Genomic DNA, 26,925 nt, shown 5'->3' with positions numbered 1-26,925 from the left:
ACAGCGTCAATTTGCCGTTCACGACCGCGTTCGGCGCGTAGTGGAAGCTAAGCGTTAAAACGAATATCTTATACGCTCTCTGTTGCGGACATTGCCTTGTGGCCTCTCTGTCAATGAATAAGAGGAAGAGAAGAAAATGGATTCAGTAAGGAACGCAGAAAAAAATTGCGATACTCGGAAAAAAAAGCTGAGAATCTCGACGAATGCCAAGTCAGATAAATTAGACACAACAGCCTTTGTCGCTAGCGCCACGTCAGCGTGATTCTGTCATAGTCCAAGAAAGTGATTCAGTTCTAACGTCTTTCCTCGTATCAATGGCGCAAGAGTTTTTTTCGCTGCTTCACGTTGGGTCGCGTGCTGTGGGCAGTAGCACAAGAGATGCCGCATGTCCGCTTTCATAGAATACACAGAGCACAATAGCGAATCCACCCACTACATTTTAAACGCGAAACTGTATTTGTCAATTTTTGCTCTCCCTGTAGATTTATGAGATTCTGAACAACAACTCACAACCTCAGGTGGTACAGTGACCGACGAAAAACCGAAACCTATTGTATAAAGATGAAACCTTTTACTTAAAAAAAAGTGATTTCAGAGTAGAGTACACGATAGCCTGGTATCGTGTTGAAAAATGCAGGAAGAAGCACACACTTTGAAGGGAAACTAAATACGTTCAGGTGTCGCGGCACCCATTCCGTACAAAAGCTACGCACAGAGCAGCATGAAACGTTCATTGTTCACAAAACGTTTACCACACTATTTTGCGCTTTAGGCACTCGGTTGTTCTTAGAAAAATGAAAAAAAAAAAAATAGAAATGAAGCTAAGTTTGGGTTTCACGTGCCAAACCTACACCTTCAGGCTGCGAATTAATTTAGGCCACCTGGACACGTTTACCCGCAACAGCAGAGAAATAGACAACTGAGAATAAAAAGACGATGCGTTGCAACTTTATGATACGCGATGATATGCTTTTTGCCCGCGGCGGCTTTTTTTGGACATGACACGTTAAGTACAGCCACTGTACGATAAGCATAGGTAGTGTCTATTATCACGGCAACCGTGAGAATTACCGTCAAAAATTTCTCACGGCAGTCGCCTCTGATTGGATAAGCACCCCACCCGGAGAATGTATGGGAGAAATATTCCTTAACAACCCGTTGTCCTGTGGCGCTGACGTGTAGCACTTGCCATTAATCTAGCAGGCTCAGGTTCGAGTCCGGCATTGCAGAAGCTTTTTTTATCTTTTATAATTTTTATGGTCATCTTGATTTTCCTAATGCTTTTTTTATGTAGGTTTTTACTATATCAAGCGGTCGACGCGCAGTACTTATAGAAGAGGTTGGATTAGGTTTAATATAAGTTGTGTTCCGCGTCGTTGGGCTAGGCTGGGTTAGGTATGTTACACTTGGACTGGATTTGGGTAGGTTATGATACGTTGTGAGGTTCAGTTACATTGGGAGATAACGTATGGTTGTGAGGTTCAGTTACATTGGGAGATAATATATTCAGCGAATTTTAGGCCAGCGAGCTTTTATGGAAACTGCCGTGAGAATTTTCCGCACGTAATTCTCACGGTTGCCGGAAGATTAGGCGCAGCCATAAGCATATGTAGCGATATTGTAGATCTCACAAGGGCGCGCACGTATCAGCCTTGCAGAGGGGAACAGCCTTGTAGCGGGATAGGCAGCTGACATTATGGCTCATACGTAAAAGCCAGTTGTGCTTGGATCGACTTCTGATTGTGTATGGTAGTACCTAACAAAAAAAAACTGCTGAATATTCGCAATCGGAGTCAAAGTCACCGAATTGAAGGAGAAAATAAATGCGCGGACGTAATGAGCCTTTTTTTACATATAAAGGTATCCTTCCATTCAAAAGCACTTATAGATTTTGTTGACGCTGTTGTTAGCTCAGTTTCCGAACATAGAGGAGCAAGACCGGAGAATCAGCGGTGAAACCACCTTGAAACCAGTGAGTGGGCGCGACAGCCTAATCAAGTTGAGAAGTGAGCTGTGGCTGCTTCTCTGAGACCGTTCCTTGCAAGCAAAACTAAGGAAAAGCGGGAAAGGTCAATCAACGGGGTCTTTCAGTGGCAACCGACATCAGAAAACGTGGGCACCAGGCAGGATATAAAGTCTTCTGGCGTTCTAAGCACAAGAACATAGATATTGTCACGAAGACAAGGACGATGCAGTTGTCTTGAATGAGAGACACGTTTATTGGAGCGAACTTTTGCTCCCCTAACAACTCAAAAGAATACAGAGGCGGCGAAGCAGCGGTCAACAAAGTGACTTGCGTCGGCGAGCGTCGCAGAATCGAATGCCCCGGCGTCTGCTCTGCAGGCTTTTTATCTTTCGGCGCGCGTGGTTCTCGAACCGTCGATTCGCATCGAGAACATTGTAGATCCAAGGAGATTATTCCAGGCTGTTCACGTTAGATCGGAATGCTCTCCCTATCAGAACAGATAACACATGCGGCAAAGAAAGAAAGAATTGAACACGCGCTTCCCTTGGCACAGAGATAACACAGACCGGCGCAGCCGGGCGGTAAAAGCAAAACACAAATAAACACACCCAATGCATGGTTCGCGGCATTACCCCCCCCTCTAAGAGTGCATCGACCCGATGTTAACATAGGCGACAGTCCGAACAAATAAAAATTAAAGTTCGTCATCGTCCGTAGAAAGGTTTTAAGCGAACCACGCGGACGACTTCGGGCCGCGTGTGTCGTCGTGATGTGCCGGAGTCACCATCGGGGATCACTTCGTAGGTGAGTTGGCCAATACGTCGTAGAATCTTGTAGGGTCCGAAATACCGTTGCAGAAGTTTCTCACTCAGTCCGCGTCGTCGGATGGGAGTCCAAACCCACACACGATCCCCTGGTTGGTACTCGGCGGCTCGGCGTCGGAGGTTGTAGCGGCCGGCATCCACCAGCTGCTGGTTCCTTATACGAACTCGAGCGAGCTGGCGGGCCTCCTCCGCACGCTGAAGGCATCCTTGGACGTCGGCGTTCAGGTCGTTGTCTTCTACGTGCGGCAGCATGGCGTCAAGCATTGTAGTCGGCCGTCTTCCGTAGACGAGCTCGAACGGTGTCATCTGCGTGGTTTCTTGGATAGCCGTGTTGTACGCAAACGTGACATACGGGAGCACTTCGTTCCAAGTCTTATGTTCAACGTCGACGTACATGGACAGCATATCCGCAATCGTCTTGTTCAAACGTTCCGTTAGTCCGTTCGTTTGTGGGTGGTACGCCGTCGTTCTTCGGTGATCCGTGTTGCTGTAGCGTAAGATTCCTTGCATCAGCTCCGCAGTAAAGGCCGTTCCGCGGTCCGTGATGAGGACTTCAGGGGCTCCATGTCGCAGCACAACTTGTCTTATGAAAAACTTGGCGACTTCTTGTGCAGTCCCCCTCGGAAGAGCGGCGGTCTCCGCGTAGCGCGTCATGTAGTCTGTTGTTACAACAATCCACTTGTTCTCCGATCGTGACGTTGGGAACGGGCCCAGAAGGTCCATTCCAATCTGTTGGAAGGGCCTTGATGAGACGGCGATCGGCTGCAGAAGTCCCGCAGGTCTCGTCGGTGGCGTTTTTCGTCGCTGACACTCACGGCAGCTCCGGACGTCATAATACAGCCATCGAAAAGTCCGTGGGCTGCGCCGGTCGTACTCGTGAAGAAAAAAGACGGCACATTAAGGTTCTGTGTTGACTACCGGCGACTGAACAAAATCACCAAAAAGGACGTGTACCCCCTGCCACAAATCGACGACGCCCTCGACCACCTCTGCCATGCGAAGTACTTCTCATCGATGGATTTGAAGACCGGCTACTGGCAAATTGAAGTGGACGAGAGAGACCGAGAGAAGACTGCATTTATAACCCCGGATGGCCTATACGCGTTCAAGGTGATGCCTTTCGGGCTGTGCACGGCACCAGCAACGTTTCAACGAGTCATGGACACGGTGCTAGCTGGCCTGAAGTGGCACACCTGCCTCGTATACCTCGACGACGTTGTCGTATTCGCCCGGACTTTCGACGAACACCTCGCAAGGTTGGAGTCTGTACTCGAGGCCATTCGTACGTCGGGGTTAACGCTAAAGCCTGAAAAGTGCCGTTTCGCGTACGAGGAACTCAAGTTCTTGGGCCACGTCGTCAACGCCGTGGGAGTCCTACCTGACCCAGCAAAAACTTCAGCCGTTGCGAACTTCCCAAGGCCGAAAGACAAGAAGGGCGTGCGAAGATTTCTCGGACTGTGCGCATACTACCGGCGCTTCGTCGCAAACTTCGCACGCATTGCAGAGCCGCTCACGCGCTTCACGAAAGATAGCACTCCTTTCAGCTGGGACAGCGACCAAGAAAAAGCATTCTGCGAGCTGCAAAAACGCTTGCAAAGCCCGCCCGTCCTCGCTCATTTCGACGAAAACGCCGAAACGGAAATACACACGGATGCCAGTGATATAGGCTTGGGTGCCGTCCTCGTCCAAAAACAAAGCGGGTGCGAAAAGGTAATCGCCTATGCCAGCCGTGGTCTGTCGAAGGAGGAGAAAAACTACTCTGCCTCTGAGAAAGAGTGCCTGGCAATTATATGGGCGATTTCAAAATTTCGCCCATACGTGTATGGAAGACCATTCAAGGTTGTGACAGACCACCACGCGCTGTGTTGGCTCGCCAATTTGAAGGACCCCTCTGGCCGTCTTGGGCGGTGGAGCTTGCGCCTGCAGGAGTTCGACATTACAGTCGTTTATAAGTCCGGCAGGAAACACTCCGACGCCGACTGCCTACCCCGCACCTCCACCAGATGTCACGAAGACAAGGACGATGCAGTTGTCTTGAATGAGAGACACGTTTATTGGAGCGAACTTGTGCTCCCCTAACAACTCAAAAGAATACAGAGGCGGCGAAGCAGCGGTCAACAAAGTGACTTGCGTCGGCGAGCGTCGCAGAATCGAATGCCCCGGCGTCTGCTCTGCAGGCTTTTTATCTTTCGGCGCGCGTGGTTCTCGAACCGTCGATTCGCATCGAGAACATTGTAGATCCAAGAAGATTATTCCAGGCTGTTCACGTTATATAGATCGGAATGCTCTCCCTATCAGAACAGATAACACATGCGGCAAAAAAAGAATGGAACACGCGCTTCCCTTGGCACAGAGATAACACAGACCGGCGCAGCTGGGCGGTAAAAGCAAAATACAAATAAACACACCCAATGCATGGTTCGCGGTAATATTGAAGCTAGAATACAAAAGACAGGCGCACCTTATTACTGCCGAAAGTAGTCAAGGTTGGCTTGTACGTTGGCAGTCTCGAATTCCACAGTCCCGGTGGGGGTCTGCTTTTTCTTCTTCTGCCTCGAGCAATTGCGCTTAGTTCCTTACCCGAGAGAAGAACCGAAGGAGACGACGATCACAATAAAGAGACGCATGACTAATTTTTAGCAATAGCTCTCGCTCTATGTAAAGTACCGCACCATGTATCAGAAGTCACCATACTATCCGATTCGATGTCAGTTATATCGGCATTAACGTCCTCTTCCGACTCTCCCTTGTACCGCACATTATTGTTTTTTATTCCAAGGCACGTGAAGGAGGTATGTTTGGCTTGGGTCCCTGGCCATACGGCATCAGTGAGAACGAGCTAGCGGACCATTTAGCTAATCTGGCTGTCGCAGCTCCCGTTCAATTCGGCATACCTATCTGGCTGTTTTTGTATCTTCAAGATTAAGGTGATATTATAATTTAGACGCTACTCGTTTAGATTTACTCCTATAATATGAAGAGTATCAGCATTTAAAGTTCGGGTGGAATGTTCATCTTTGTGCTTCTCGGCAATGCGAAGCGACCTTCACCGAGCTGCGCTGCAGAATTCCAAGGCTAAATTTCTATCTGTCCAGAACAGGGCTTTCACATACGGAACTATGCGTGCGGTGCCAGGTCCCTGAAACAATGGAACATTTTTTTCTTGCCCGTCGCCAGTTCTCGGCAGCTAGACAACGGCTTTTGAAGGACTCAATTGAACGTTTGGTGTTGACTTTATCGATTCAACTTATATTGTCTATTGGCGCGACAAATTTGGGGTATGCAAAAAGGGGTATATTTAAATGTATTAAAGATTTTCTTTCTGCTTCAGGTCGTTTGAATTGCGGAAGGGGGCTAATTAATGGGTAATTCGGGTGTATTCATAACGAAGCTTCATATTACGGTCTCTATCTTTCCGGAAATACATTAGTATTTTTAGGTCCTAGCGAATTTCAACAATCGAGTTAGCCCTGGCCAATCCACCCTTGTGGGTACGGGCCAAAACGTTGAGGGCATCATCATCATCATAATCATCATGATCATCATCATCATCACCGCCACCACCACCACCACCACCATCACCATCATCAAGAGGATGGTGTCTGATTCCGGCCTTCGTTGCGCTGTTCTGTAAATACCGAGAATACATTGTGTACCTTCTTTTTATCCTCGCACCATCTCTGGTGGAGTGTGCGGACTCGGGATCCCCTCCCAGGCCACAGCTCTGCATCGTATCTCTGGACGCAAGCGTCCAGTTGGGGTGCCAAGCTCTGCCAAGCATTACGCAACTACGCAGCGGGCGCACATATTGTGTGTCGACAAAGCAGCAAGGCACTCAAACACAACCGCCAATGGCTGTTCCTCCTATCATCATCTCCCAGCCCCGTGACCCAGGTATGTTCTGCGGCACTGATACCATCGACATCGACGTTGGCGACTGGCTGAACATGTATGAACGCGTCAGCCTCCATGAAAGGTGGGACCAGATGATCATGTTCGCCAATGTGATGTACTACTTAAAAGATCCCGCACTTGTCTGGTATAAGACAAACGAGGAGACCACCACAAGCTAGGGGACGTACGGAGATTAGCTCAGAAAATTGTTCGGCCAGTCTACCGGGCACCAGATTGCAGCGAAGAAAGAACTTGCTTCCCGTGCCCAGTCCGTGACGGAACCCTACGTTTCATACATCCTCGAGAAAGTTGATCGCCAGATCACAGCATGACCAGGAAGTTGATCGCAACATGGCCGAGTCCGGAAAAGTCAGCCACGTACTTAAAGGCATTGCCGATGATGCTTTCAATTTGCGTGTGTTTGAGAACTGCACAACCATGGATGCGATGATTGCTGAATGACGACGCTTCGTGGAGGCAAAAAGCCGCCTGATCGGTCAGCAATTCGCCCGGCTGCCGAATAATACAGCGACATCGACCTGTGAAAATCAGCCCCTATGGTCTCAAGACTTATCCGTCGCGAGGTCGAAGCCATGTCCCTTGCCACTTCGCCACAATAACTGCCTGGACCTGACGCCTCTACTGTGCCTCAGGCTCATTCAGGCTGTCGTACTTCAAGAAAACGACACTTTAGACGCCCGGTACATTTGCTCTTGTCATGCCGGCAGCTACACTCCTTGCCCCACCTCATCTTCCCGGTGTCTGTTTTCGTCTCCTCGTGTTCGCGATCCCGCAGACTGGAGCACACCTGACGACAGATCAATATGCTTCCGCTGCCGCGGCGTCGGACACGTATCTCGCTACTGCCGCAATCACCTCCACGCACTGGTTTTTCGACTTACCGGCTCTTTTGATCTCCCTAAAACCAACTGCCGTCCTACCAAGAGCAAAACACCTTCACCGCCGATGCTTTCACATCGCGACCTAGCCACTCGCCATGCCCTCACCGCCGCCAGTCGCCTTTGCCGCAACCTCACCGCTTGTCTTCTGCCGCCTGTAACAGCCGCCCATCATCTGAAAACTAAATCGTGCAGAGCCGAAAGGTAGCACTGCATGGAAGACCACGCCCTCAAACCCTCTATCCCGAGAACCTCCCGGGCACACTCTTATAAATGTAAAAGTCGATGACTTCCCGGTTCAAGCATTAGTCGACACAGGCGCGCATATCTCTGCCATGAGTGCTAGACTTCGGAACGACCTTAAGAAAGTTCTGGCGCCAGCTCGACCTCGTCTGGTGCGTGTCGCCGATGGAAGAGCTCCAACTGTACTTGGCATGTGCACTGCTCGGGGTACAATAGACGATCGTTCCACTTCAGTTTTATTCCACGTGCTGCCCCAATGCCCCAATGACCTCGTACTGGGCCTGGATGTTTTGGCAGAACATGCGCTGCGCTCATTGACTGTGCCTCAGGTTTCATCCGCCCTGAACTTCCGCAAGAACCTACAACGGTCGATGACATGCCTTGCCGGCTCCGCTCTACGAAATTCGTCAGGTTATCGCCACGAGCTGCCCCATGTGTACCTTTGTCACTTGCCCTCCGGTTGCAGACGGGGATTACGTGCTCTTTCCATCTCGGACCTTTTGCTCGTACGTGAAGTGACGCTCCTCATACCATCGTGACAGTTCACAGCATCCAAATTTGCATCCCTGTTCTTAATTTCGGCCGAATTCTCCAAATCCTTCCAACTGGAATGTCTCTTGCCGCTTTTTCGCCCTTACAACTCTAAGATATCTTCAGTTCGTCTGCTTCCACACCCTCACTATCTTACCGTGCTCCACATCCTCCTCGTTCTCTTGAAGACGCCTTTGACCAGATGATCGACGAAAATCTCCCCTCCGCACAAGTGGATGACCTTTGCCGCGTGTTCACAAGTTATGGCGACATTTTCGATATCGGCAATGGTCCGTTAGGAAGGACCACTGCAATGAGACATCGTATTTACGCAGGCCCTATCAGCCGACACCCATACCGTGTGTGATTGAACGCAGAGCTTTTCAACAGGAAGTCGACAAAATGCTCGCTAAGGACATAATCGAGCCTTCGTTTAGCCCATTCGCGTCATCCGTCGTCTTAGTGAGGAAAAAGGATAACACATGAAGATTCTGTGTGGATTAGCGGCACCTGAATAAGATAACTAAAACAGACGTGTACCCGTTGCTCCACAGTATTTTATAAAGTGCTTCAATTTTTGCGAAAACTTAGCAGAAATAGCTTAAACACCTTTCCTGCACTTTTGAGTGCACTTTAGGCAGAGGTAAAGCAACTTATTGAACTTGCTTACACACCATATAGACAAACATGGCCGCTGGTGCCCACCACACCGGCTGAGGCTGGCCTGATTGCGAGACTAGCAGCTTTCTTTTAGGTGCGGAGCACCTTAGGACCGCGCAATGTCTGTCCGCGTCCGTGCGCATAGCATTCACAATAGGAAAAGATTGTACTGGCACCGGCAGGATTCGAGCCTGTGTCTGGCAGACCTGACAGAGTTAGTGTCAGTCGTGTTACCCATTGGGCTACGACCTCAAGTTAGCACCCGAGAGTCAAACGGCTTACTCCCTCGCCTGTAACGGTGCGGAGTACCTTAGGACCTCCCAATATATGTCCGCGTCCATCTGTGCGCACACTACCATCAAGCGAAAATCAAGCGAAATTCAATTTGAGCCGTGAGTTGCAGTTTTATTTAGGGAATAATCAAGGTGCAACTCACGCGAGGCTCAATTCGAATGACTGTCGGGACGCAATTCGGATGTCCCTCGGGGCGCAACTTGGGTAACACTTCGAGTCCCCGTACTCCGCACCCTCGCCATCATCCACGAAGTGGATATGCTGCCATTTTGTTACAACTCATATTGGTGGTGTTTCATATGAATATATAAAGGACTAAAAACTTATACGCACGTAAAAATATCTTAACGCCACTGACATTTTAGTATCTGTTTTGGGTGGGCATTCCCACGAAGTCAACTTAAGCAATGGAAGTGTTTGGGCCTGTTGGTTCATACTTCACACAAAAAACAGCGCTCCAGACGGAACAGAAGGAAGAAGGCTACACACACAGCGCTACACACACTGGTCAGCGCTACACACACTGGAAGGCTACACACACAGCTGTCAGCGCTGTGTGTGTAGCCTTCCTTCTGTCCCGTCTTGAGCGCTGTTTTTTGTGTGACCCACGAAGTCGCTGGTGTCGAGATAATACGTTTGCTTGCCGAACGCACTCGAATGTGTTCCGCAAACTCATTCGGTCCCTAATGTCATTTTGATCGAATGTCACTACGTTTTCTCGTCTGGCAGCAAACAGATGTCCTTTTGAACAAATGACATTCGATGGGAACGGCATTAAATTTGCCGTGTGGCAGGGGTATAAGCATGACCCATTTTTTCCCAATCGTTCGACCCCTGAGCCTGCAGCTTAACCGGGGCTGTAACTACGGTTATTAAAATAGGCTACAGAGGAAGGCTGGAAGGGATAGAGAACAAATGTTTCTGTATGGATAACTTCAGCCTTGGTCCTAGTGGGGGTTTTTAGTCCCCTTGGCTCGCGTAGTGTTAAAATATGTTTTCGTAGAGTCGGTACAGATTACACATAGCATTATCCGGAGAAAGAGCGCTTTGCTGTTCTAAGGAGTGTGACGATGGTCCACTCCCCGCCAAGGAGTCGTAGATGGCAGGGCCGTAAAGAGGAGGGGCGACCCGCCGCGGTGGATCAGTGGCTAAGGCGTTGCGCTGCTGAGCACGAGGTCGCGGGTTCGATTCCTGGCCGCGGCGGCCGCTTTTCTGATGGAGGCGAAAAACAAAAACGCCCGTGTGTACGAGATTTCGGGGCGCGTTAAAGATGCCCAGGGGGTCAAAATATATTCGGAGCCCTCCACTACGGCGCGCCTCATCGCCTGCGTTGCGTCGGCACGTTAAACCCTACAATCAATCAATAATAAATTAGATAGGAGGGGCGGGAGGGGTGCGGGCGTCTATGTTAGGAGTTCATACCAAGAAATTTTCTGAATGGTGCATTCATTCGTGACTCTCCTCTTTTCGCCCTTTTTTCGCCCACGCTGTGCGCTCAATATGCATCGATTTACTAATGTGTAAAAGCAAGAAGAAATAAAATAAAAAATGAAAATGAAATAAGGTTTTGCGCGGGCTATCTTATCTTCCCGGGTTATCTGTTTTTTTTTTGTTTTTGTGGCGGCAGGACACCTCCCGAAAAATATTTCTGGCTACGCCATTTGAAGATGGGTTGTGAGTGCCGTATATTCAGTTGCCAGGGGGTAAGGATGAGAAATACCTGGTTAAAAGATTACTTTTCTAGAGTGCTTATTTGACAGCATGATCCGAAATTTATTTTGGTTTCATTTGGGTTCATGTTGAACAAAATATATCTGTAATTGCCATAATGACTACTAAATAGACCAGGACAGCTAAGCTCAAAATGGGTGTTACAAAATAGGCGTAATCGTCGGCCAAGTTTTTCTTGTTTTTGTTAGGAGTACATTCTTAAAGAAGACATGCATCACGAGAACCAAAACTCATAAATAGTTCTTTAACTGGATAAGCACAAAAGCTCTTTAGTATTCCTGCCCATAAATAAAACAGTCTTATGTTAACTTCCCTTCCTGGAGATTGGTCAAAAAGTTCGACATAAAATAAAAGAAAGGGTTAATAAAGTGTTTCAGAATAAAATGGCGTGCCAGTATCAGAAAACTGGCCACAATTGCGGGTTCGCCTGTGGCTGTGTGTACAGGGTGCCTCGGATGTTTCTGATGGAGGCAAAAAACGAAAACGCCCGTGTGCTCGAGATTTCGGCGCATGGTGGTGGTGGTAACACGCATTTATTTTATGTACAAGGGATACAAAGACGCCATGTTAAAGAGCCCCAGGTGGTAAATCTCAAACTAAGGCCCTCCACTAGGTCGCGCCTCATCGCCTGTGTAGCGTCGGCTAGTTAAACACCCCAAGCAAATCAAATTCAAAACACAGCGGTAATTCCATTCAGGAATTCAGCAGTGGATTTGGGCCGAGCGCTTTTTTATAATGAATATGTTGGTGAACCATGGCTTTAGAAGAAAAAGATGGTCTCGATTGTTTATCTCAATAATATGGCTGATGAAAGGTCAAAATGTTTAAGTGAACAGGCCCGTGCCCCATTTATACACATAGAAGCCCCGTCTTCGTTATCGTTTTCTTATCATCAGCGGAATCATCTGCGCCGTCATTTTCACGCGGCCACGCTAGATGCCAGGGCTCCATGGATGACGCTCTTGGGCCTACCAAGCCTACAAGTGCGGAGTCTGTCCCGGATACTACTAGCGCGACACACCAACCATCATTCCTGGTTCGTTCGGGCAGCAGCGTCCTCAACGACCAGCACAGCCGCCCTCGTGTGCAAGCGAAGCTGTCAGGCAGAACGTCCGAGAGGGCCAGCTGCCTGGCCACTATGAGCACAAAGTCAAACAACTCGCCTGTGAACGCACCGACTTCGGCGTCGTCCATAGAAGGTATTGTGACACCTGAGTCCCCAGTTTCCGAACTTGATGGTAGTGCGGTACTGGATAGCAGCGACAGGGGTTTACATCAGATCCTCACGTCTGCCATTCAACCCCTTGAAACGGAATTTCCTACGGAAGGCAGGAAGCTATGCGCGAACAGCCGTGCCGGTTCCCAGCAAGACAGCTACCTGGAAAACACTGCGTCGCGTCCTCAGACGCCGAGTGTTGGAGACTGTAATGATAACGCACGCAGTGGCGAACCTCACCTCTCCACTGAAGCTAAGCTACCTAAAGATAAAGGAGATGAAGTGCAAAGTTCGCCCGAAGCAGGTTCAAGGGCTGAGGTATTTGAGAAAAAAACTGACGAGCTGCCTTTGGGTGGTTGGGGGGAGAAGATGGGTGTCGATGCCATCACAGCTTTTCCGGTGTACGGCACCAGGAAGGAAAAGTGTTCGGATACTCGAGACGGGGAAGGTGGCCGGGAAAAGCGTTCTGCGAGAGAGAAAGGAAACCGCGAGCGCCAGATGAGGCACCGCTCGCCTGAAGGAGATCGCGGGAACAAAAGGCGGAGTGGAGGGAAAGATAAACCCCAAATAGAGGTGCTTTACGACTTTCGCACGCAGTCATCGAAAGGAGGGGAAGAAAACAGTACAACCTCATTCGGCGCCGGGCTACTAGGCGGACTCCTGACGCAGCGCAGTTGCCGGGAGGGGGAGGAAGAGTCAAGGGAATACACTGAGAGCGAACCTCCCAGAAAAGGTCGGAACACCGCTACGAGACGGGACCGCCCCGACTTGGACTATGTTCACAGTGTCGTCGATAACCTCATTAAGCGATTTAGTACACGGGCGGTTTCGGAGAAGCTTGTGCAGGAAACACCATCGCCTCATTCTTCCCGATCACGAAGTCTATCAATGCGCGTCAGGAAATCGGCATCCGCCAAAACTATGTCCCCGCCTTTTGCTCGTTCCAAAAAAACTAGGCGCCGGTCGCCGTCCAAACATCGACGAACACCACTAGCTGCATCCCCCAACGCTTCCGGTGTGCGGAGCAGACTATCATCACCGAATTTGCCCCATGAAAAGAAGGCAGACGTAGAACGCGTGTTGTCTGTGTGCTCTCAGCTGGAGTCCGTCACGGGAGAAGTGACAACCGAAGCGAAGAAGCTGCGCGAGCTAACGGAAAAGTCACCAGCCTTAAATGGCAAGAAGCGGTTGGGGAATTCCACGGCCGTGGTCAAGCCTTCATGCGGTTACTTGTTTAAGGACTGCACCGCGAAGGGAGGAAAGCGGGCTGGAAGTAAAACAAGCTGCAAGGCGATGAAGATTGTGATTCGGAATCACAGCGCAAAATTCTTGAAGCCCGCAGTAAGCAAAATAGCAGTGAAGAGCCATGATTCCCGAAAGATGTTGAGGCAGAGCGGAGGGTCAAATCAGGAGGCGCTTCAGGAAAGCGGTGAAGTTCCTGTTCGGGTGAGGCGAAGCCTTTGCGGCAGTGTTCATGAGCTTATGGCGAGTTTAGAAAAGAGAGGTGACAGTGACAGCAACATTTACACAAATGCTGCGCGAAAAACAACTAAAAATATTTCGGCCGACGGTACAGTTCGTACCAAAGACTCTAAAAAAGCCATGGAAGACAGCGGAAATAATTCGCCACGGAAGAAAAGAAATGTTCATTTTGTAACCAACCTTATAATTCATAGACGGCAGTCCTTAGCCGACCAGGCCCGTGACTCGGAGGCAAGAGCTTTTCCCAAAGAAGCTTGTGGCGAGGTGCTTTGGAGGAAGCGCAAGGAAGAAGCTCGGAAAAAGGCACCAAAGAAAGTTCTATCGCTGCTGGGGCCTAAAGAGAGCATGGAGGACGCCGACACGCTAAGCACAGAAATGGCAGCTGTGGAGTGGAGCGGGAATGAAAACACCGACAATACCACAGCTGGAAGGCGAGCAACGCGTCTTTCCGGCTTTCGGAAAGCTTTTGCTCCTGGGTCCGCAGTGCGGCGATCCATGTCTAAAAGCATTCGAGGAAAGGCAGAAAGCAGAGCTACACTCCTCCATGATATGTCGGGAGGGGGATCATTTGATTTGGAAGCTAACGAAGATTTGTCGCAAGACAGCCAATATTCCCAGTTTTATCCGTATGAACATAGGTATGGCATTGATGAAGAGGAAAGGCCGTACTGGAAAGGCACAAAAAGCCAGGGCAGCCTTATGGTGCGCGAAGGGGAATACCGAACGGGCTCCCGTACAACATCGCCAGCGGAAGCTTACACCGACTACCGAAAGAACCGGTCCCAAGCTGACCTGACATCAGAATGGGGGCAGATGGTTCCTTCCGAAGAGCAGGTTGACAACGAGCGCCCCGTACTGCATGCACGCATTGTAAGGCGGCGTTCGAGGCTGACACCGCGTGAACGGGCTCACGAGGAAGGAGGTGACGTGGCTGAACCCATCGGCCATAAAGGCAATGTGTCGCCCAATGTCTTCCAAGCAGGTGCTGACAAATCCGGAAGCCTGCGCCGCATTACGTCTGAGGTGCTTCTCAATTCACAGGCCGGTGCCTCGGCTGGCAAGCGGGTTCCGCCGCCTGTGCGGACGCTATCAGAACGATCAGTCCTCATTGAGCTGGACCTGCCGAACAAGTGGTCCCGTCACCCGCTGCAGAATAGATCTTCAATCAACCCCTTTTTCGCCTCCAGACCTCGGCCCTTTCGTTCCACATCGGGACACGAATTTCAACGAAGATCCCACAGGCGTGGCAGGGTAGAATACAGACACTCGCCAATGGTGTCTCACACAGCAATGCCCGCTATGTTACCTGTTGCAGATCAGCTTGGCCCTTACATTCAGAATCAGCAGCCCACGATGCCTCCCTATGGTCTTTGCTCCCCGCCCCCTGTGACATCGTCCCCGCCGCAACACTGGTCAAGGCCACCGCAGCTGTCATACCCATCCTTGACAGCACCGGGAGTTCCCATGGAGTGCGGGTTGCGCTTTAGGCAGGCGGGATACATACCGCACAGCAGGCTCCCACCAGCTGGGGCTAACCCGCCGCCTCCGGTGTTAAGTGTGCCGAACGTCCCACTTCCGGGTATGATGCCACAAAAGTTCAGTTTCTCTGCAGGTACAAAGGTGTTCCCACCCCCGGACGCACAAGGAGCGCCTATTAAAGCAGTCTCTGCAGTTCAGGGTGGCAGTGCTGCCACAACCACAAAACACGGCACATCACAGTCACCAGTTAGCCAGTTGTGCTCGACCGGGAAGCAGTCATCACGGATTTCATCTGCCGAAGCCGATCCCGAAACACGACCTTCTGACGTCTTTCTGAACCCTAGTACTTCGAGTATAAACGACTGCTCGAACTCAGAATCAAATGTCTCCCCTACGTGGCCAGCTAGCTCCTCGGACAAGCTGCCCGCACAGAGTAAATCGACCGACCCAATAACGCCAAGAGGACAAACGACTTTGCATTGGAGGTTTCTGAACAATAAGGGTGGCCGAATTGCGCTGTACGTGATCCTCCTGGTGTTCGCGCTAGCCGGAACAGCTACGGGTATCATCATGTACTCGAACCGTACGGAGTCATGGGACGCGACGGTTAACGACGGTGAGGTCGACGCTGAGGAGCAGCCTCCGTGGATGTCCGGGCCTCGGTTCAAGAACGACGCCGCTCTGTCCGAAGAAAGGATCTCGTGCCGACGACCATTGTGCAGTGAGCGCGTAGCGGGGCTTCTTCGCTCTCTAAATAAGGGCGTGCATCCTTGCCAGAACTTTTATGGGCACGTGTGCTCTTTTAAACGACCCAGTAGCGGAGCAGACATGCAACAGGCGCAAGAGACCGAACATAAAGTAGTTGCATTTTTCAAGCGAATTGGCAGCACAGACGAAGACTTGCCTGTGGCCGCCATTTCTAGACGCCTGTGGAAGGACTGCGTTGATCTGGCCACGTTGAACCGACAGGGCAAGGCGCCGCTTCGGGCGCTGCTGAAGCTTGCAGAACTTGGGGGCTGGCCGTTCGGAGCCGGACATTTTGACGCCGCCACGCTGCCAAACGTGTGGAAAGCCGCAGGAAAGTTGCAGCGGCTGATGGCCCTCGCACCCCTCATAAAAGTCATCGCGCTGAGTGACGGCACACTATGGCTGACCCCTGGCGATCCGAGCGGTTCCGTAGAAGTTGAAGACGTGTTAGTAGCCATGATGGAAGCAGCGCAGCGCAACGTCTCTCGGCTCCGCGATTTGGCTGCAGACGTAGCCGAACTTAGCCACCGGCTTACCGGCTTGCGGGAGCACCAGGCGTCTGCTCTGGACGATCACGAGCCGCAGGGAAGAGACGTGCTTCGAGAAATCTTCTTGGAGTCGGCGATGAAAGGGTTGAGACGTAACGTGAGTCTTGTTCGCGCTGATTCGGGTGGCCTTGTTGCGGCGACGGTAAAGATTGTGTCGGAGAGCAGCCCTCAGACGGTGCTGAACCTTCTCGGCTACAAGCTTGTACGCCAGGTCGACCTTTTCACAGAAGCAGCTGTTAAGGCCGACCTCAACGCCGGCGCCTCGAACAGGTGAGAATCACCGCATCTTTACTCTATGCTCGGCCCTTGCGTCCGTTAACCTCTTTGGTGTTTTCATTCTTCTGCCTGTAGGTACCATGTTGAATATTCGCTGAATGGCTACACCGATGTTGGGGACAAACCGGGAGAGCATTAAACATTCGTATATAAAAAAACTGTACACTCTTAAAATGGCCAAATGAGTTTGTAATGACCTCCCAGACTTTCCTGAGGGTTTTTTCTGTCATTTATGTTTGAAATCACAAATAAAACGGTGATTTTTATTGCAGCAAACAGATGTACCTGCCATATATTATCCACTTTGTTTGATTGAGTTCTTTGTGGTGGTTACAAATGCTGGGCTACTAAACGAAATCGTTTAAAGCGAGTGACATGCCGCCGGAAAAGCGATGCTTTGTCTTTGGAAGTGGAGAGTAGCAGCTTGAGCATGCGTTTGGGGCGCTCTTTCATTGTAATAACTCGAAATGTTGTAAATTCAGCGACGGTTGCTGTTACATGGTGTACACTGCATACTTTTGAAAGTGAGCCGCTCTCCGCTCCCCGTGCACAGTGGAAGACCATGTGTGTAGGCGTGGTCACCCTCAGTCCCATGGCCGTGAGCAATAGGGGGGGGGGGGGGGGCGGGGGAGGAGTGTGCAAGGCAAGGGAGATGTGGGCGTGCGCAAAATTTTCTGTTTTGAAGTTGGGTTGTGCGCAAGAACTAGATGATTACGCGGACTATTACTGAACGATTACTTACGATAGTTCTAAACTTACGCGGATTGGACAGCTGCTTTCCCCCCAGCGAAAACCATTTTGCAATGCCTCAGATGCAAAACAAAGTGTTAATAACAATTGAAAAATAGAATAGAGTACGATAAACATCTGTGCCCTTTCTCTCCTTTCCGTATTCCACCGGTATTTGCTGTTTGGGTGGGGCGGGGGCGTGGACGGCAGTGTTCGGATAAGTGTCCGAAACACAATCCTGCGGGCGCTTCTGGCTACTTCAAATGCTTTTTTATAACGAACGTTCTTGGTCTCACTGTTGGCGGTGTCGTTACCTAAAACTCCCTGCAGGAAAGCCAACTTAATGCAAAGAGAGGGGACATTATGATGATGACGAGAGAAGAAAACACCTCCCGTGGTCGTAATCGAACCTGGATCCATCGGTTTACGAAGCCGACCCCTGCCCGATTGCGTCATTCCGACACGGTCGACGATTGGGGGAGGAAAGCTCAGCTTTCTCGTGAAGGATGTGATTGCTGTTTTCTGTGTTTGGACTCTCAGTCAGTTTTCCCTTTGATCGTTTAGGCTTCGACTTTGATTGGAGCGGCTTTGACCTCGGGACTTCGGTATTTGGTTTTCGTACGCACCAAAGCTGCGAGTTATAACAATCGTCTTTATGCGGGGGGGGGGGGGGGGGATTTTTTTGCTTCCATAATACTGGCCATTCCAAAAGCTTACGTTGAGCCTACCCCAAACAGGCGTGTATTGATCCGCCCCTATCTGCTGTGGTGTCCTCTCCTCTTTTCTCTCCTTTCTATTTGTTGTGCGCAGCCGCAGAAGGTATTCCGAAGGATAAACAGCTGATACTCTGCACCTTCCTGTGTGTGCCATGTTTTCTTGTCTCCGTCCGTGTTTTTTGTATGCAGCTTTAGCAGCGCAAGTATTCTGGTGTGAACACCGCCCTCAGATACACTTAAGAGGATCATCACGCTATGGCAGTGACCATTCGGATCGGATCGCTGACAGTGGTTGTTTTATCATTTGTATAAATCAGAAATGAGGTGTAGTTATAGCAGAAGTACCTATCGTTTTGTCTTGTTTCATAACTTCCAGGGAGTCCCTGTGCGTGCGCGCGGTCCTCGAGGACGCGCTTTCTGGCGATGCTGCCGAGTACGTGCGCTACGCGGCACTGCGCAGCGAGGTCGACTTCGACCTGGTGCGATCCGTGGCGGCGGAGCTGAAGCGCACACTGGGCGCAAAGCTCGCCGAGCTTCGCTGGATGGATACGAGCACTCTCAAGAGCGCCCAGTCAAGGCTCCGAAACATCAAGGTACGTGCCCCTACAGTGAACAGGGGATGTGACGCTGAGGCAGTGACGTCTTAAACGAGAAGAAATGGACAGGTCAAAAACGTACACGCTTGCGTTTTACAGCGTAGCTGTCAAAGTCGAAGCCCCGCTTTTTTTTGTGTCTACAAGATGAGACGCACTCCCTCATCACTGCAGCACACCGTCTCTCTTCGGCAACCTTTTCACCTCCGGCGCTTCACATTCTGATATATTATGACATTTAGTGCCCGGGAAAGCGTCTTCTCTGCAATGCACTTGTGTTCAGATGATAAGCTAGCGTTACAAAATTTGGTGTGTGGTTGATTTTTTGTAAGCTGGCTTCCCGCATCGATGGTTGCACAGTGAAGGCCACTCGCAGTCCCACTGAACGCTTCCCCGCTGGTTTGATAGGGAGTTGAACGCCAGCCAATAACCCACCAACATTTCCGCTGGTCATCAACTTTTGTCTTTCCACAACGTTACAAGCAAAAAATGCAAGTGCAGCAACACTTCCAACATTAATAGGCACATTCGTTCGTCGTCCGCTTTGGGGCGCCCCCTTCTAATAAAAAGCCTTAGAGTTGCAATAATCAGAGATGCTAAGGGTGCGTGCAGTGTGCTAGATTAAGGAATCCCGAATCCAACTGTACCAGGGAAACACTACCGGTGAAGCCGCGTAGTTGGGGAGATGTGCAGCTCGCCTGCTCCAAAAAGTGGTGTAATGTCGACAGGACAGCCGTATACTCTCCCTGGTCGCGTTTGCTTCACTTGTATTGGAGTCGGAGCTTATGTGCCTGCCTCATACCTTTGGTGCATCGATTTTAATTTTCGGAGTGTTCGCTTTATCATTTGCAATAAACATTTGGCTTATTAATAAAAAGTTATATTGATTTTGATTTTGTAAAATCGGCGTATTTGTGTGGCTTCTCGAGATCAATGTCAAGAAACGCCACGCGTAAAGGGAAGAACAGCCAACAACGGCGGGTATAAATAAAAGTAAGGAGATGAACTTTCCTTTCAGCCTGGTGCACCTTTCTTAGTATTACAAGTCTGGCCCAGTTACAGTTTCGTAAGCCTACCTGCCATGCGCGTATCTATACAGTACCAGAGGGGGGTGGGGCAATAGAAGGCTGGGTGGCACGTATTCTATGAAGCCTTCTTAGTGTTGGAGGGGGCTGATACCATTTCCCGCGTACCGCCTCATACTCGCCTATTTACTGCACTGACTACCCGTAACCATGTGCCCGCTTTTCATTGTGTTGAAAACTGCGCCACAGAAGGCAAATCATCGAAAGCCCAGTGATGCTCCCCTAGAGCTTTAGACAGTTCGGGTACAGTACGTTGAGTAGATCAAAACATGATATTGACCCGCAACCCCTGCCTCAATATTCCCGCACGTTTTCCTTCCACGTTACGATTGCCAGAGTCTTTCAATGCTATGAAGGACTCTGCTATTGCGTAGGCAGGTACTGCGTCTCAGCATTAGTTAAGGAGGAGCGCATATTACTACCGAATGCTGTTAGCTGTAGCGGTAAGCAAATGTATTAACAAAGATCGCCTACAGTCGTTCTTTGTCACATCTTTATATGGCCCGGAGCTCCTCACCCGGTTAGGTGCTGCCCCCGTGTACATGTTGCCACTTCGACTATAAGCGTAGAAATCTTGTTGTAGAATAACCTCGCCGTTGAAATGTGGCCAAATGACCTTTTTTTGCAACTTTCAGGGCTTATATATTATAATGTATAAACACGTTCTGTTGTAGTACCATGCAACGAAACACAGCTGTTTTTGAGTCGCATCCATTGCTGATATTATGAAGTTGTAATACAGCCGGTTGTCTTTCAATGATTGTTGCTCTATTAAGTCAGCCGTATTGGCATTTTATAATTGAAATTCAAAATACCGTAGTTCATATTGCTTCATGCTGAAAAGAAGGTGGCAAATACGTATCCAATCTTCCTGCACAAACCACACCAGCCCGGAGCTATAATGGTCCGCGGCCGTGTACGGAATTTCTGGCTCGGGGAGAGGTCACGACTCTATCATCAATTCCCATAATTATTTTAGCGCGGAAGTACTGCTGGGCTACCAGTCAGTGCTCACCGGTTGTTTGTATGCCGCCTACCGCAGTTCCGCGTTTATTAGCCGCGTGCTCACTAGAGCTGTGCCAAGCTAGAAATATAACGAGGCGATCTGCTGGCGATGCAGAAAGAGTTTGCACGTATACGCGACGGCCCAAAGTGAGCCACAACGTCACGCATCCGGCCCTGACATCGTTCACCGGTACTTTAGCGTTGCCTACGTTAACGTTGCTGTTAGGCTCTACGTTGAGGTTACCTAACGTTAATACCGCATACAGCCCTTTAACAAAGTCAATTGAATAAAGTTCTTAGTCATGACAACTGAGGAACAGAAGCAAAAGGCGTGAAGAGAAAAAAAGATAAATAAATATCACTAAAAGCACAAAATCTCGCCGGCGTATACGTCCGCGAGAAGTGATGCTGACGGCTTTTACGACACGCTCACCCATTGTTCGTAGCTATATGGTCCTACGTAACGCAGCTTGGACGTTTGGCGGTACCGTAATGATCGGCTATTTTGCAGTCACTGTAGGAGAAAATAAATAAAACATTAGAAGTAGTATTAGCCCGCCCACTGCATACCAGTTCTTGCTTTTAAATTTGAACTATTTTTACGTTTTTTTTTTTCGTTTTCTCACTTTAGTCTGTTCAAGCAAGCTTTTCTTTAGAGCTCGCCGGACCCACTAAAATCATAGCAAGTGAGAAAATAACCGAAAAGGCGCAAAGAGACAAAAAGGTAAATACATATGACAGTAAATAAATGGGTAAAATAATAAACAAATATGACTTGAATTCACACGTCGCTCTACCAAGAGTGAAACCAGAAACTCTGCCAGCCGGTACCTCGGGCTCACAGGGGCGGCGTGCCGAAGGCAGCAGTGTCGGAAGAAAGAAAGTGGAGAGGAGTATCTTTCGAAGGGTGACGAGGGGGGTGGCACGAGCGGCTGTGTCGTCATCTCTCACTGCCTCCCCCACACTCTTGTTTTATGTGTTGCCTCCAAAAAGCGCTCTTCCCCTCCCCAGACTCTGAATGCAAACCACCGCCTGTCTCCCCATCTCCACGTGTGGGTGTAGTTTAGTAGGTAAGACGTTGGGCTCTTGCTCCGCTTCCTCATTAGGGCCCCCGTACGATCCCGGCCTGGCGGTGCCAGGAGTTTGTTTTTGTAACCAGTACCCCGCAGTATCCTGGGATGTTTCTTTGTGCAGCCAGTAGTAGTCGGATAGTTTTTTGCTGACACGGACACGAAAGTTTTCTTGGCTGTTTAGAGGTACACTGCTTCGCAGAAAAACTCGTCGACGTGTACATCGGCGAAAAGTGGAGCGGACGCATTTTTAAAACACACTCATGCATTCTGCGTAGTTATATGCGCCTACGTAACGCAGCTTGGACGTTGGCGGCACCATGATGATCGGCTATTTTACAGTCACTGCAGGAAAAACAGAAAACATTAGAAGCAGTATTAGCCCGCCCACTGCATACCAGTTTTTGTTTTTAAATTTGAACTATTTTTACGGTTTTTCCTCCGTTTTCTCACCTTAGTCTGTTCGAGCAAGCTTTTCTTTGGGGCTCGCCTGACTCCCTAAAATAAAATCCTGTGGCTCACACTGCTTGATGTCCAGTTAAAGCAAAGCTTAAGCCTGCATTCGGACAAAGCCGCTTATCACACGATGATTACGTGCACGTTAAGATTGTGGTTGGCACACACACACACGCAAAAAAAAAAAAAACAACTTGCAGCTACAGAGCCCTGCTGTTCTGTTCTCGCATTCTACAAGCGGAGAATGTTTTTATGCTACAGGTGCGGTTCTTCTTCGACCGCTACGAAGGCAGCAACGACAGTGCGCTAGCGGACTACCCGGCAGCGCTTCCGTCGCGCGCACTGGCCACTTACCAGCACTTGCGGGAAGTGCGCTTCCGGAATCTCGTGCTCCAGGGCTTCGCCACCGAGGACTACGACGTGGCCGACCAGCACTGCGCCTACGACGCCAACTACGAGGTGCGCCGGGAGGAAGCCCTCCGAAAACTGTGGTCAAAACCGAACCGAACCTAACGGAACCTAACTTATCAGATGACGAATTCCACCGCCGGGAAGCCCCGGGGCATGTTTTATTGTTAAAAAAAATTACCCTCGCACGCGTGCGCGCGCGCGCGCACAGACAGACAGACAGACAGACCAATCGATCGAGTTGGGTGCTGACGGTGGAGGAGCCGACCGGTGAGACTCACCACGGTGCCGTCGGGATGACGTGGCTTGGACGAGCTGTTCGGGCCCTCCTTATCCGGTCTTGAGTGGTCGCAGAGTCTGTGCTATAGTCAGACGAACCATCCCCCTTCGTTGGAAATGTAGGGCCGGAGGATGTCTGGAGGTTAGGTCGCGCACTCATACCGCCGTAAGAGCGATATAAAGGGCAGGGCAACTGCCATAGAGTAAGCTACTATGCGGATTAAATTTTCTTTGAGATCTCCCTAGGCATGTGACTAGACAGACCACAATTTCTTACGGAACCCAAGAAAAACGCTCGTCTTTAAATCGTTCAGCGCTTATACCCTTCCTCTTTTCTCCGCAGGCTGTGTTCGTGCGGCTGTCGGTGCTGGACGTGCGCGACCCGCAGAAGCCGCTCTGGCCCGTGCTGCAGGCGGCGCAGATGGGACCGCACTTGGCGCGCTGTCTGCTGCGGGTTCTCTTGCCCACGCTGTCCGAGCGCCGGCGCCAAGACGCGTACTGGTCGCCCGCGGCGCGAACCGGACTGGACGCGCTACGCGGCTGCCTGCACGAGCAGCACGCCCGTGCCACCACCGTTGGACGCCCTCGAGATATCGCGCAAGATATGCTTGCGGTGGCCGACAACGGTGCTCTTGGGCCCGCCAGGGACGTCTACAACTCGTTCGTGGCACGCTTAGTCGACAACGCTGCAGGAGTCGAGCCCACTGAGGAAGCCGACAAGAAGCCGCCCCAGTGGGACCAGGTGACCACGGGCTTGGCTTTTACGCTGTCGTGAATCGTGCTTCTTTGGTACGAGCAAGTTATGTACAGTTAACACGACTGGCTCTTTACGTATGATCTGCACTTCTTAGCAATTTTGTGTTAAAATATAAGATCAACGAGCTTTCGGTTAACACCTTAGGCTTCCAAAGCAAATTGCTAACCTGGAAATCAGGAATTTCGGCCGTCCGCGGCAAAAACCGTCAGAAATGTTCTTTGCGCTTTCGTTGGGACTGGAAGTCCGCGTTCTCGACTGAGGTGACAGCAGCCAGTCCTGATGGCTGCGATTCCATTCCGAGATCCTTCAAGCAGAAGGTTGAAATGAGAAATAAATAAATAAATGATTTCAATAATATAGGGGTCGTGTTCTATGCCCGGTAGGCGGCAGAGCTCGCGGGTTACAAGTTTCGGGCGCAAGATTCCGACGCATCAATATTAAAGAAGACCAGGTGGTACAAATTATTACCTGCTGGCAACGTACAGAACTGGACGATACTCTCTGCACATAATTTTATGTATGGGCACGTATCGTCGCCATCGCAACGGCTACGTCTGACGCAACAAGCTAAGCCTTTTTTTTTTCTCTGCTCACATCACCACTGTGGCTGTTTATTTATGAGTATGTTGAGGAAAGCAGCGGCTGAGGTGTTCCATTTCACACTGCAGGTATTTTACATGCTGTACGCGCGCTCTCTGTGTGAAGACCCGGATCAGAAGCGGCGCTCGGAGAGCCAGATTCCGCACTGGGAGCGTGTCAACGGGCCGCTCTCTAACGACAAGGCCTTTGCGGGGGCCTTCAAGTGCCAGCTTGGAGAGCCGATGCACCCTAGGACCAGGTGCCCGTTCTGGAGGCAGCCGACCCACTAATTCGCTCCGTAGCACCGCGTACCATAAAGATGTAACAAGATGTATTCCACCCCTCATTACGACACTCCTTTACGCTATCCCCCCCCACACACCACACACAAAAGTGGGCGCAAAACTTCTCCTCTTATGCTGAGCCATTGAAACCCGGATGTTGTGAAGGGATACGGGGGTCTGCTTCGTTTTCAATGCTGTCTCACGACAGCAAAGCGGGAGGCAGTGCGTTGTTGGGCTAGTAAAAGTTGCATTTTGCAACGTTACGCAGCACTGCAGAGAGCGCACAGTAACGCTACGGCTCAGTGCCCATTTGGATCTTTAACCAACGCGTAGCGAAATCACTTCTGATGTATACAATAAACATGCATGTCCTATAAATGGTAAGAACGTGTTGAAGTAAACTATCTGAGCCCTACAACTCTACGTATGTTCGGTCCATAATACTAAGGCGGTCGGTCGTGGTACCAAGAGATCTCTTGAAAAGAGGTACCGATACCCAGTAGGGAACAGCGAGTTCTCAATACATTTCCTGAAGCGTAACTTGGCGGTCGTGCGTCCCTGCATATTGGTCTCCTTGAGGACGATTTATGTGATGTGATTTGTAAACATTGTAAACATTTGTAAAGATTTGTAAACATAAACACTGATGTGATTTGTAAACATTGCGGGATTTCTAGCGCAAATTGTAGTCCGGAGTCCATAGACCATGTTTCGACTACTCTCAGTGCGTTTACGCGAACTTATTTAGTAGAAAAATCTATTCGAAAATGCTATCCTCCTCTTTGCATCTTTGCTCATTTTCTGTGGCATTTTCGTGTAACGTCAGCAGGAGATGACTTGGGTAAACTGCGCTACTGCACGGCTCGCCGACCTCCCGACAGATTCAGTCGTCCGAGCGTTTTGTCCGCCGGCTGCCGACGAGTCGTCTCAATTCGTTCGCTCAGTTGAAACTAAGCCACGACAGAATGAAAGAATGTGCCTTTCTTTACTTTGTTTGTACACTGTATCAAGCTCCAAGTTCAGCTCGCTCCACACAAGCTCTGCACAAGCGCACACGCGCCGCTTCGCTGACTGGTACGTTAGTACGCTGGCACGCTACGCTAATATGGTACGCTAACCAAAGGCCACTTGAACGCGGGAGAAGATCAGCGAATTCAATGTTGGTACTAAGGCAATAAAATCAACTGAAACTTTTACCCTACAACGTAAAACTAGGGAGCAGGAAGCACTTTTTTGCGCTGGGTGAGCAAGCACTGCGGTCAGCAGCATTACCACACATCTGCGAACGCTTTTCCGTCTAAGAAATGCAATTTAGACGAGAGAGATTGTGGAAATTCGGGAGACGCTTACTGCACGAGTGCTATACAATAAAGACACCTAAGCTGCTTGAAATGCTAAAAATAAAAGTGTAAACTGGTTATACATTGTACACCTTATATTTCCTACACCGGCAGCGCTCGCCCGTGGCCGACTGGTCTGGAGCGCAAGGTATTTTGTTTTGCAAGTCGCAAGTTCGAATCACCGGAGGTCTTTTTTTTTGTGTGATGATTTTTTCGTTTTCGGCCGACGTTTTCTATACTGAGTTCACCATTTTTGGGTCGCAACGTGCACTGCTTCGCGAGCGAGTTCGCAGAACGCGCGCAGTGTGACACTGACTAGCTAGCGAGTTCTCGTTGGCGGGATGTTGCCAAAAGTACCGACTGCTTGCGGGTAGTAGGCACGGGCCAGAATCAACAGACCCTTGGCTTGATGCGAACACGTTTTTTACGATACAGGCATGAGGCAAGCTCCAAATCTGTGGGGAAAGAGCATGGAATTTGAGCGTCTGTGGTGACGCGGATGGCGTTCATTCACAGCGTAGGCCTAGGCTAGTGATCGCTACGATTCCAACCGTCCTGGGAGGCTTATCTTAGGCATTTCACAGCCGACAACATGGCAGAAGCTCGGGATGGCGATTATTGAGAAGGGCCATATCGAGAATCGAGAATATCGAGAATGCCCATCCAACGATAAGGTCGGATGTCAAGCATGTTGTTTTACAGAAACGAAACAGAAACTTGTTTGAATGCTAATTTTGGACATCGTTCAATAACGGTGCACCTCCGCCTAACGTCACAGCCTTTAGTTGGTGCGGCCGACGCAGACTGCGCATGGTAGTTTTTCTTCTTTCGGGC

At 50.0% G+C, this 26,925-nt stretch overlaps 1 protein-coding gene across 1 annotated transcript in view; it reads left to right on the top strand.

Moving 5' to 3' along the window:
- LOC144168528 (membrane metallo-endopeptidase-like 1) overlaps window positions 1–26,925 on the top strand; it is a 47,911-nt gene that overhangs the window by 7,370 nt on the left and 13,616 nt on the right. The window contains exons 4-10 of the mRNA XM_077697493.1: window positions 13,215–13,483; window positions 15,623–16,784; window positions 18,612–18,828; window positions 22,706–22,903; window positions 23,475–23,673; window positions 23,722–23,873; window positions 24,557–24,726. Coding sequence (XP_077553619.1) covers window positions 13,215–13,483; window positions 15,623–16,784; window positions 18,612–18,828; window positions 22,706–22,903; window positions 23,475–23,673; window positions 23,722–23,873; window positions 24,557–24,726 — 2,367 coding nt within the window. The remainder of the gene's footprint in view (window positions 1–13,214; window positions 13,484–15,622; window positions 16,785–18,611; window positions 18,829–22,705; window positions 22,904–23,474; window positions 23,674–23,721; window positions 23,874–24,556; window positions 24,727–26,925) is intronic.

Source organism: Haemaphysalis longicornis, unplaced genomic scaffold (genome assembly GCF_048455015.1).
Source record: "Haemaphysalis longicornis isolate Haplotype H1 unplaced genomic scaffold, Haemaphysalis longicornis Haplotype H1 scaffold_2, whole genome shotgun sequence".
Taxonomy (NCBI): domain Eukaryota; kingdom Metazoa; phylum Arthropoda; class Arachnida; order Ixodida; family Ixodidae; genus Haemaphysalis; species Haemaphysalis longicornis.
Note: the sequence above shows the minus strand (reverse complement) of the source record. Positions and strands in the feature narration are given on the sequence as shown.